Source organism: Eleginops maclovinus, chromosome 6 (genome assembly GCF_036324505.1).
Source record: "Eleginops maclovinus isolate JMC-PN-2008 ecotype Puerto Natales chromosome 6, JC_Emac_rtc_rv5, whole genome shotgun sequence".
NCBI classification, from domain to species: domain Eukaryota; kingdom Metazoa; phylum Chordata; class Actinopteri; order Perciformes; family Eleginopidae; genus Eleginops; species Eleginops maclovinus.
The window spans coordinates 3219258-3231900 of NC_086354.1; the positions used below are offsets into that span (position 1 = coordinate 3219258).

At 40.4% G+C, this 12643-nt stretch overlaps 1 protein-coding gene across 2 annotated transcripts in view; it reads left to right on the top strand.

Moving 5' to 3' along the window:
* Positions 1–828: 828 nt before the first annotated feature.
* Positions 829–12643, top strand: part of agla (amylo-alpha-1, 6-glucosidase, 4-alpha-glucanotransferase a) — a 47430-nt gene continuing 35615 nt past the window's right edge. For both annotated transcript variants that reach the window (XM_063885651.1, XM_063885650.1), the window contains exons 1-5: positions 829–929; positions 7992–8107; positions 9558–9768; positions 11130–11299; positions 12162–12365. In XM_063885651.1, coding sequence (XP_063741721.1) covers positions 8020–8107; positions 9558–9768; positions 11130–11299; positions 12162–12365 — 673 coding nt within the window. In that variant the 5' untranslated portion in view covers positions 829–929; positions 7992–8019. The remainder of the gene's footprint in view (positions 930–7991; positions 8108–9557; positions 9769–11129; positions 11300–12161; positions 12366–12643) is intronic.

A 12643-nucleotide genomic window follows, 5' to 3' on the forward strand; every position in this document is an offset into this window, starting at 1 on the left:
ACCTGTTGCTGACAATATATGCAATTTATTTTTTTGCCACTTTATTTAGACACTACTTTTGCAATCCAGCAGAGTACATTAAGTAAAAATAATTGACAAATAGAACATCTTTTTGCCCTTTAAGAGGTTGTGAGAATTCACGGCAACAAAAACTTGATTGTGTCAATTTGCCAAGCAGTCCTCAACATTTCATATCAGACATATTTAGAGAATCAGTGTAACTGGGGTTCTGGGAGGATTTGATTAAAAATGCAAGTACTTAAATGTATATTAAAGGCTTCAACAACATTCACTGAAGTTACCCATGAGCAAGGCACCAAATCCCTGAACCCCTCAGGACAAACAGTAGGTACAATCAAATCACTGTTGGAATGTAAACTAAGTACATTTACTCAAGTACTTTTTGAGTATTTTCACATAATGGAACTTTATACTGTTGCTCGACTACATTTAGGACATTAAAGTGATGAACTGATTAATGCATTCATAATTATAATAGGCCTACAACAATTAAAACATATGATTAAAGTGTGATGTGTATACTTGTTTTACTTTTATTAAAGTACAATTTTAAATGCATAACTTTTAATTGTAACTGAGTATTTGTACACACTTTTACTTAAGCAAAATACTTAAGTAAAAGATTACTTCTTTCACCTGACTGACTGAAGCAACTACCAGGCAGCTTCCCGGATGCATGGAGGTGGTTATATGGATGTAATATTTACACTAAATGAGCTCTCGCTATAATAAAGGCATTATTGATGCCATTTTTGTTTCCGTTTTATTCTGATTATTACGGTAGACCCCGGCCTGCAGACCACGCCCCCTCAAGTCAGTGCCCTGTCCATCAGGAGAACAGAGGTGTTGGTGTCTCCTCTCCTGCGAGTGCTCCTGTTGCTGTGACTCTCTAAAGACACATCTGTCAGGTGAGTGGGAATGCATTTCCAAACAGGTTTTTGCATTGTCTTGTTATATTGTGGATATTATCAAGCTCCCAAGAGTTGTTTCCCCAGCTAGTGGCTAGCAGGTTGAACGATAGACTGCTGGCTAAGTCACATTAGCTAGCTGACACAAGTTGAGCTAACTGTTATAACCTAAACTCTATATTTACCTCTTTTCACGTTGCGCTTCGTAATTTCACTTCCTTATATGGGAAAATAACGCTACACGCTCCGTTGTTTTGAGACGGCTGCTCATAACCATTCAACATTCAGTCCATTAATCTTCTTGTTTAACGTTACCGTGTGAAATAACTAATGTGTCTAATTTCAGCGCATGATTACCTTATATATTTATTCCCCTTTGCCATTCTCAAGTTTGAAATGAATATGAACAGCCCTGCATTACTTTCTTCATTAAAATGTCAACCTGAAGGCACCGCCCACCACAGTGCATTCTAGTTGGGGCCGACTGTATGAAGTGTCAAATGAAACAGTACTTAATTATGTTTCCTTATTAAATTAAAGAGCCTTTGGTTAATTTTACATTTGCCGAATTGTTGAGTGGTTAGTAGCAATATCATTAGGGCTTTGCAATATGTCATGTGGGGAATAAGGGTGTGTTAGCATATGGTGCAACATCAAATGGCATGTTTTTACATCGGACTTTGGAGGCCAGCCACAGACGGGACATTAGCTTTGCAGGATCCTGCATCACCAGGCAAATCATTTCTCTAGCGTTATCTTGACCTCTTTCGCGTTGTCACTGTGTGTCGGTATGAACTCTGTGTGCCAAGAAAGCTGGACAGTGTTTGGAGGTGTTTTAAAAATAGATAGTATGACATTAACGCCTGGATTCCTGACCTTGTCGTGTTTGGAGCAAGGCACTGCGCAGGCTCAGAGTTACTGGATGCATTACCATGCTCCCTCCAATAATAACACAAGTGAACCAAAGGTCTGACAGCATCATCTGGTCCTGTGTGCCAGTCTAGGCTACTGTAATGCTACTGAGCTATTGTTTAACTGCTAGCTTTTAGTGTCGACGAGTTCCAGGAAGTTCTGTGTCCAACGTGATTTTACTTAGTGTTTCATACGACGATATGCCTGTCTATGTCGATTCAGATAAGTGTCCCATTTTCTAAAAGCACATTGAATTACTAGTTTATGTTAGAGTAATCTGAAAATTCAACTGGTATCCTTGCACACTGTGTTATAAGTCCTGCAACAAAAGCAAGAGAACAGAAAATCAGCAACACTTGTTAATGCCTATATATACATTTGATAACATTTGTTATTGAAAGTGCAATTTAAGCCACTTTTAATTTTGCAGTTGTAGGTCAATGCACACCCATTTTTTACTTTTTATCTACTTTATACTTCTACTTGGACTTTTATGGTAAATTGACTGACATTATGTGGCTCCTTTCAACATTCACCCACCCACGGATCAAAAATGCTGTTACCTAATGAGATGGAATGCTTTTTATAATCAGATCTTCATGGAGTTACTGCTCATGCCAGATGTGTAACTAAAAAAGTTGCAATCTTTATCATTTTTTGTTAATTTGTGTATACTGAAATATTCATTTACAAAGGTGTTTACTTAACTTCCTGTGCTGTGTTGCAACAGTTTGCACAATGCATGTCTCAATCAATTGCCTAAACCTAACCTTTGTGAGTGATACTTGGCAAATATGCCAAAATGCAATTCATGTCAGTCATGTATTTGTTTTATTTTTTGACACAATTTCACAATATTTCCTCTTTGATTTGTTGAATGGTGAATCTGTTGATTTGTCACAGATGCTTTTGCCTCTTTGGAGCTCCTGTTTCAAAAAGCGTGCACCTATATCAAATTTCCGATTGACCTGTGATAGCTGACAAAAGCAGAAATGTAACCTGCTGCAGTGTGACACACTTTGTTACAGCCTACTGATTATTACTTCAGAGTTGAGTGCTTTTCTTTAGGCATTCCCATTTAGTCACTAGCACATTTGTCTCTCTAAAGTTCCTGGTTGTATTGTTGACAGGTTTAACTCAAAGCTCCACATAATAAAAAAGTATATAAGATGTACCTCTGCATACCTACAGCTACCATCTGAGTCAAACTAAAGAACAGCAGTCATCAAATTATTAACTTGGATGGCTGGCTAATTAAATGGAAAATATCAATCAAATAATATGTTTTTCTACTAAGAGCAAAGCATTACATTTCTGGACACTGCATGCTTGGATATAAAAGACCGGCGGTTAGCTATGACAGCATGTAACAATCTGACTTTTGCGTCGATGAAGTCAGCGCTGAAGAGGATTTTTGGAGGTAAGGACTTAATATCTCCAACAATGGGAATTAACCAGGAAATGGCACATATAACGGAGCAGAGAGGACAGCGACAGAGAGACAAGTCATGGCCCCAAAATGATCAACAAAAGTTGTCACTGCCTGGCACAAACCCGCTGGACAGGTACAGTCGCAGATGAAAGTGTGCTGTGTGTCAAAGCACATTGCACTGGGCTAAGGACTGTCCACACAGAGGTGAGCAAGTGAAACTGACTGAAGACAGTGCAACATCACTCTGTATGCAAAAGAGTCACCCACTGAAGCAGAAATCTTCAGAGTGTTTTGGCTCAGCTATAATAGACACTGCATGCACACGCACTGTGTGTGGTGAGGAGTGGCTAGATAGCTACATCACTGAACTAAACCAGAAATAGATAATGGATTTGAGGAAGACAGAAACACTCAGTCATAGACCCTTTAAGTTTGGAGATGGAAAAGTGGTCTACTCCACCAGGAAACTGAAAATACCCACAAAAATTGGACAGACTAAGTGTCATATTGAAACTGAAGTAGTACCAGCTAGCATTCCACTGCTTTTGAGCAAAGCCTCCATGAAAAGAGCAGGGACAGTGCTGAATATGGAAAATGACAAAGCGGTGATGTTTAACAAACCTGTACAACTTGACTTCACAAGCTCAGGACATTACTGTGTGAACATTTTGGACAATGAAAGGAAAAACATTCAGTGTGATGACCAGGTCTTGGCAACTGCTGAGGATGTCACTAAAAAGAACACCATGCAAAATGTCCATGGCTACAGCCCACATCAGTTAGTGTTTGGACAGAATCCTAACCTGCCCTCTGTACTAACCGATAAAAGCCCAGCTTTAGAGGGCACAACAAAAAGCAAATGGGTGGCAAAACACATCTCTGCTTTACATGCATCAAGGAAGGCATTTACAGAAGCAGAATGTTCAGAAAGGATACGGAAGGCACTATGGAAACAACTACGTCCCACAGATGAGAACTATGAAACGGGCGACAGAGTGTACTATAAGCGAGTGGATTGTCCAGAGTGGAAAGGACCAGGAGTTGTCATCAGTTAGGATGGTGCAGTGGTGTTTGTCAGACATGGAGGGACCTGCATTAGGGTGCATCATCTCAGACTGAGAAAAGTGAATACAGAAAACGAGGATCGAGATGTCCCGAAGGATGATACAGGAAATGACACAGACACTGAGCAAGGATAGGAGATTGCTGACAATAACATAAAGCACACAGAAGAAACTGAAAATGAAGCAGAGCAACACACAAATGACAATGCAGAGACACACAGTGGTACAGGGCAGGAAACTGCTGTCAGTCTAAAAACAGGACAGGTTGTGAAATACAGAAAAAGGGGCACAGGTATTTTGCACACGGCTAAAGTCTTAGGACGGGCAGGCAAAGCTACAGGTAAATACAAAAACTGGTACAATCTACTTCACATTAAGCCCACCACTGACGCAGGCACTACAGTCAACTAACATGTCAAACGTCGATAATCTTCAGATAGAAACTACTGTTACTGAGACTAATGGCACAAATGTGTGTGAGGATGTATTTGTAACAAAGATGTGTCATTTGACTCAGCAAAACAAGAGGAGATAAAGAACTGGAGTGATAGCAACGTTTATGAAGAAGTTAGGGATGAGGGACAAAAGTGCATTTCTACCAGATGGGTGTGTACACTCAAAGATACACTCGCTGGATCAGTGCCAAAAACACGGCTTGTGGCTAGAGGTTTCAGTTTCAGAGCTGCAAAAGGATTCACTCACATGTGCTTCAGAGTCACTTCGGCTACTTTTGGCAGTGATTTGTCAGAGACAGTGGGCACTTCATTCTATGGACATAAAATCGGCATTTCTACAGGGAGTGGAACTATCACGTGACGTTTACATCAAGCCTCCTCCCGAGGCTGACTGTGAAGGAACAATATGGAAGCTCAAAAAGTGTGTCTATGGTCTGGCAGATGCTTCACTATACTGGTACAACAGAGTCAAGGAAATAATGCTTAGAGCAGGAGGAAAGTATGTTGATCCAGCTGTTTTCTATTGGCTAGATCAAGACTGTACTGTAACTGGGGTACTTGCCTGCCATGTGGATGACTTTATGTGGGGTGGCACTCAAAGTTTCTCAAGAACAGTAATACCCCATCTCAGATCAGTGTTCAAAGTGGGACGTGAGGAGCATGACAACTTCTGTTATGTAGGAATAGACTTTGTGACTGTTGACAGGAAAGTGCAAGTCCAGCAGGAAAACTACATTCAGCATATGCAGCCCAAACAAATGGATCCTGCACGAGCCATGGAACAAGACTCACCTCTCTATGAGGAGGAAAAGGATCAACTCAGGTCAAACAAAAAAGGTGGAGCGAGTCCTGTGGTCCAGCACAAAAGAACAACTTGCGGACTGCCTTACTAAAAAGGGGGCATCCGCTCTCCAGTTACTCAAGGCACTTGCTGAAGGACAATGGAAATTTGCTTAAGATCAAATATATTCATTTGTGTCACATTTTTAAAAAAAGCGGACTCAATAATAGAGGCCGGTTAAAACATGCAATGTTATTGTTTTGTTGCATTGATGTTCAATTTTTTCTGTTTGTCTCTCAAGTCTCAATGTTTGAACTCAGTACTGGAAAAGGTGCATTTTTTTTTAAGAAGAGAGGGAGTTTGTTAACATGCTTATATTTACATACAGTTTTAATTATGTTCACGTAACTACATATAAATGCCTGTATAAGAGTTGACATAGTAGAAGGAAGAAGGGGCTCTTCTTGTGAAATAAACAGGAATTTAGTTGTTGGTTGTTGCGCTTGGAGCGTGGAGTGAACTATGGCTAGCGTCAATAAAGGAGTTGTTGTTTATCTACAAAAGTTGTCTTCTTGTCGAGTAACAATCAGGGTGTTTCGATTTCCACCTTTTCCTTTGAGCTGCCTGTAGGACGGTTCTGTCAGAGAGCCGGAGGGGACTGGCCGACCTGACAAATATTGAGGGGACAGAGAGAGTCCAGAGAGGAGAAAGGACAGTGGGTGGTAGAAAACGAGAATGAAAATGTGTATTTGCTACCTTATTGTTACAGCATGACATTCAGAAGACCATGGGGTAAAGTGTAGAAATATGTAGAACTCTGAGATCAGTAGGCAAGAAGGTCTGGGTGAGGTAATGGGTAAGGGGAGAGCAGCAGGGGTGGAGGTGTTGGTTGGTGTAATCCAAGTCTCAGTGATAGCAAGGAAATCCAGGGATTGCTGGGAGGCTTAGCCAGAGATGAACTCAGTCAGACAAACAGCTGACTGGCAGTTTCACAGGCCCCATGTTACAAGATGCTATGCGTGGGGGGGTTTTGGATTGATGAGAGCAGACAGGTTATGGAGATGAGTATATTTAGGAGACCTACAATATCTACCAAACACACATGAACAGGAACAAAGAGTATACACATATCTGGATGAGTGACAGAAAGAAAGCTGAAAAAGGTATTAGACAAAGTTGAATTCTCCTCCCACTAGACTCCTACCTGTCATTTTTCATTCATTTCATTTTTGATTTATTCACAAGTTTAAAGTACAATCATGGCCTAGTTGAATACTCGATTGTGATTGGTCAATTGGGGCATTTCAGAGGTTAATATGACAGTAGTACAGACCGCTGTTAAACACTACATTGGCCATTGCTAAGGAGGATCAAGAAAGAGAAAGCAACAGAGGTTAAAATACGGAGCGCCGCACGTCAGATAAATCACGAGAGAAGACATACAGGAAGTGAACACCAACAGGAACACGGTCTTGGCTCTGCAGGGTTTAAGGACTTGTTAGTGGATCAAACTTGGACCGTCACAGAAAACATCAATCAGAGCTGCCTTCAATTTAAATTAAGTCTTTGTTGTTGGAGTTCCAGCTGTTGGTGCGCCGTGGACCGAGTTTTATTTTCTTAGCTGAAGCAATACAATCATTTTAAAGTCAATAAAAGTCAAGTCGTTAGTTTGTTTAGTATGTGGCAAGGTAATAAGCAGGATAATGTGCAACTAGGCTGTCATTATTGAAAGAAAAACGAAGCCCAAAGTGAAGCAGAGGAATCCTGAACGGTACAATGCAGACATGTGAAATTGGACAACCCAATAACCTATAGGAAGCCTGAGTATAGGGGCCTAGACAATAAAGATAAAGTATTTAGATTATATATCATTAATAGATCTAGAATCGGAGACAGTTCAGAAACATTTCAACCAAAAAACATATGCTACACCACCCGAAAACCTTGGTTTGTTATTGGCTGATGGTTGCACAACCCAAAAGTACATTGTGACATCACAAAGTGGCCACAATCTGATCAGCTGATTTTCAGACAGGTTTTTGGATCTGGATAAAATGAGAAGGCATCTTTGTTCCTGAGACTTTCAGAGTCTCTTAACCCAGGGGGGACACATGTTTATGTATAAAGACATGAAAAAGAGGATTTTACATAATAGACCTTTAATCTCTGACAAATGTTTTTTTATAAAGTCTGTCTTCGTCAGCTTAAACTATCATTGAACCCTAACTTGTTTTAAAGTAATATTTCATTATAGTTACAGACACCAGAAAAATAATTTATGTATGTGAAGAAATGTGTGTAAACCCACTGAAAACAAGGGGGAAATATATCTCATCAATATGGCCGATCTGAAAAAGTGCTTCATGGAAGTTAATGTTTATAATGATGTAGTAGTTACCTTTGTTTCCTCCTTTACAGGTGGCCAGGGTTTGGAGATCTTCTGAAGATGTTGCCGCAACACCTGAAGCAGATTCGAGTCCTAATGCTCAACGAAAAGGAGAGTTTAGAGAGGACCCTGTTCAGACTGGAACAAGGTAATGCTCAAAGTCTGCTTCTCAGGCAAACCATTTACATGATGACTGTATGTTTCTCTGTACATAAACACATACTGGTGGTGGATTCTAAGGTGAGTTCAGGTTATGCACTGTAAGGTTCGAGAAATTCAATGGCCCCCAGCAAGTGTGCAGGGAGTTGGTAATGGACTTTTATCAGGAAGAAATGCAGGTAGAATATTCTTTGACAGAGTGAAAAAAAATACAGAAAAAGAGCCAAGAAAAAGAAAATATAGATGAGAAAACAGCGGGATTGGGACATATATATGTTAAAAAATGTTTGAGCTTTACAGAGGATATTGCAGGGATTTAGTGGAAGAATTTGGAAAGTGTGTTTTTTTATTTTATTTCAGTGTGTCTGTGCAGCAGGATTTTAACTTTCAGTTACTACATTATAGTTAGAGAATAAGATAACATGGCCTTCACATACTGTATGGAATCCAGGAGCACCATGCCTGGAGAGATGGCTTACTTTGTTCTATGTTGAAGAGTATATAGTTGGCCGCACTGTGAACCTGATAGGGATTTTAGGCTGGCCTTTATACTGGACTATAAATAGACAGAGCTGTGATGATCCAGACTCTGGAGGACCAGGACGTTTCTTTGTGTTTATGTCAGAGCGGCAGAGCAGTTTGAAGGAGGGATTGTCTTGCATGTTACATTACTCATGTTGAGACAAGAGAAGTCTTTTTTTTAATTCTATAGAATCCACATAAACCTTATTGGCACAGTCATAAGCACTTAAACATAGGAGTTTGTCTTTCATTAAAGAGGCCATATTGTACTTTTTGGGGCTTTCCCTTTCCCGTAGTATGCTATAGGTTTTTGTGCATGCAAATGGTCTGAATCACAGTGTTTTTGGCAAGGTATGTTTACACATTCATTTGTTTTGGTGTATGGGTGCAAACATAAATACAATAAAATGCAATAAGTTGTAAGACAAATATTTACACCAATTATACATTTACCCCCAAAAAAGAGTACAGTGAATATACAGAGCCCGCCAGCTAACCAATCAGAGCAGACTGAGCTGTGGTTCCAGACAGAGGGTGAAAAGAGCTGCTGCAGCACAGGCAGTATGAGAACAATAAAGAGCTTTTTGAACATTAAAGCATGGAGACATGTCCCAGTAGAGACTCTACATACTGATATACACCTGAGAATTCCTTCATAGGGCCCCTTTAATGTCGAGAATCTGTCCCGTACATTCTGGCTCCCCCTCTACTCTTAAATCTTGAAATTGCTAATCAGACTGTAAAGAATAAACAGCACAAAGAAGAGTCTGGGCCTGGATATCCGGGCTCCCAAAGTCCCCTGGCTTTCCCCTCTTAATCATCCTCAGACTGAGAGCCAGTGGGATCTGAGATTGGTATTTCATGAATTCCATGTGCTTAAATAAAGCAATAAATCCCAAAATGTTGTGTGTCCTCAGGGTTCGAGCTCCAGTTCCGCCTGGGTCCGAGCCTTCAGGGGAAGAGGGTGATGGTGCACACTAACTATCCTCTGGATGGACAGCTGTTTGAACGGAACCACTTCCGTGTTTTGGCGTGGAGCTACCCAACAGGAAGGGAGGATGACTCTGATAAGCTCTGCTCCCTGGACCTCAAGATTGCCGGGTCCTATCAGTACTACTTTGGATATGGGTAAGACCCGTACAGTTGTATTGTATTGATGAAAACTGTCGAATTGCAGGCTTTCTAGGCAGTTGTTGTTACAGCGTCTTTATTTTTTTCGACGCTCTGTGCTGAAAGAAGGGCTGTTGACAGTGAATGCATCATGGTGTAAAACAACATGACAATAAAATAACACCTAACATGATACTAGCAAAACATCCTCAAACTGCTCATCTTAGTTCTGCATCCACTTACTAGCTTTTTGATGACAGTGGTTTCCACATAAGGAGTACGCACGGTTGTCATGGAAAGATTTACAGCAGAAGAGCTGGTTCGGAAGCAGAAGAGCTCTAACACGGAGCTAGAGCTGGAGCTGGTTTGGTAGGTGAGGCATATAATGACCGTTGCTAAGGAGGTTTTGGACTTCCGTCCATTTGGTTTTAGAAGCTAAGCATTAAAGTTTATTCTTCACTTTGGAAAATGTAGTTGAACAAGACCATCCTTACCCTAGTTAAACTTTCTACCAAACCTCTTCAACTGGTTGGGATCGTTTTGTTAACAGATACCAGCGTTTATATACCGTAATTTCCGGACTATAAGCCGCTACTTTTTTCCCACGCTTTGAACCTCGCGGCTTATACAATGACGCGGCTAATTTATGGATTTTTCCCGCTTTCACAAGCTTCATGCTGCCAAAATGGGATTTTGAAAAAAAATAGACAAAAAACTGAGCACCGTCACATAATGTCACGTAAATCGAGCGTGCTCAAACTTCCCATCATTCTGTTTACGGTAGTCATTTTGTCACCCTCATCATGGCAAAGACACGGAGAAATGCATATGATGCAGCTTTCAAGTTGAAGGCGATCGATCTGGCAGTTGGAAATGGAAATACCGGTAGGCACCTGCAACTTATAGACATGTGCAGCTTATTTATGTACAAAATACATATTTTTTTTAAATTCAGTGGGTGCGGCTTATATTCAGGTGCGCTTAATAGTCCGGAAATTACGGTACTGTAATTTTGCTTCCAGTTAAGTCCCCCCTAACACCACCTGTTCACGTTGCTCCTGTCTGGCCGGAGATACATAAGTTCCTGCTGCTGTTACTCCAGTGTACTGAGCAGCTCCTTCCTTCCTGTGACACTCTTCAACTCATCCTACCACTAAACATGATTTAGTATTTTTCTGTTTAGCATAAAGGGAACTAAGCTTGCAGTCCGTTGTGCTTACCCTGTATGGTAGATTGACAATAAAATATCTGTGTCATTGTTTTTTGCTCTGATACTAGAAATGACGCTTGTTAGGTGGTAATGACAAGTGTTACTTCACCTCTACTTTGTCCAGTATTTTACTATAAAGTGTTTTTTAGTGACATTTCTCTTCCCACAGAGCCACAGAGCGGTGCGGAGGAGGATACATCGTGGTGGACCCGGTCCTTCGTGTTGGAGCTGACGATCACATCCTCCCTTTAGACTGCATCACCATCCAGACCTACCTGTCCAAATGTCTGGGACACTTAGACGACTGGCCGGACAGACTGAGAGTAGCCAAGGAGTCCGGTGTGTGTCTACTTTTTTCAATTTTTAGTGGGAATGCTAAACTGTGTAAGATGAACTGGCTGAATGAGGCTCCCTCTTTCAGGTGAAGGGTGCAAACAGAGTGGCATGTTTGGGAAAAGATAGTTCTAGATAGACGGATAGGATATTGATCCCAGATTGGGAAATGTATTTGGTTGCAGCAGCAAAGTCTACAGGCATTACAATCTTAAAATCTTTAAAGGTGAAAGAAAGTATAAATATAATAAAGTAAAATAAAATGAACTAAAATAACAATAAAATCAATAAAGAGCGGCAAGTCTATGTACATATTGACTGTAACTTCAACCACAAGAATACTCAGTAAAAAATGTTCCAGATAATTGAGACTGTTCCACAATACATTACAGGAGCAGGAAACTAACTTTTCATAACTATTGTTTAGAATCAGCTTCTCTTGGACAAACAATAATAAAGAACAATTTAAATAAAACTTCTTAAATGGCGCTTCTTTTTGTAACTCTTTTAGTTCTTAAATCTGATGTTTATGAGATGGTTGGTTTACAGTACCTTTTTAAAAATACACAACGTTACTATCAAATGTTTACAGTTTTCTAACCCAGACAAAGGTATAAGAAAGATAAATAAAAAAGCTTGAAGCTGTAAACATCAACATGACAATATTGAATGTCTCTTGTTTTGACAGTTTACTATTAAATATTTGGACTGAATTATTTGTACACAGCATGCAGACTTGCTTTTGGAGGGTTTAATCACTTATGTGGCGGATTGAGCTATAGTGTTTATGCAGGGAAGCCTTCATAGCACACACAGACACATGATCATTATTGTTGGGAGTTTTAATATCTGTGGGTTTCTCTCACAGGCTACAACATGATCCACTTCACGCCTCTGCAGACTCTGGGAAAGTCTCGGTCCTGTTACTCTCTGGCAGACCAGCTGAACCTGAACCCGGAGTTCAGCCCTGCCGGGCAGAGCTACAGCTGGGGGGAAGTGGGAGTGCTGGTGGAGAAGCTGAAGAATGAGTGGAACATGCTGTGTATTACAGATGTGGTCTATAATCACACTGGTGAGTGACTGTAAGCATCTATTCACGTGTATTGCCTTTATAAAGCCGCAAATAGACCACACTAGAACAGTGCTTCTGCCTAAATAGGGAAAGGCTATCGGATTTTTATCAGGACCAATCTATAAACCATCCCTTATATACAGTATATAAAGTGGTTTGTCCGTGATCTCACACATAATATATATTCCAGTTTAAACTTCTATTTGAAATGAGCACCTACACATTGGATATATTCCAGTTGTGGATCATGATATAGTTAAAGGGTTGAACAGGCTTTG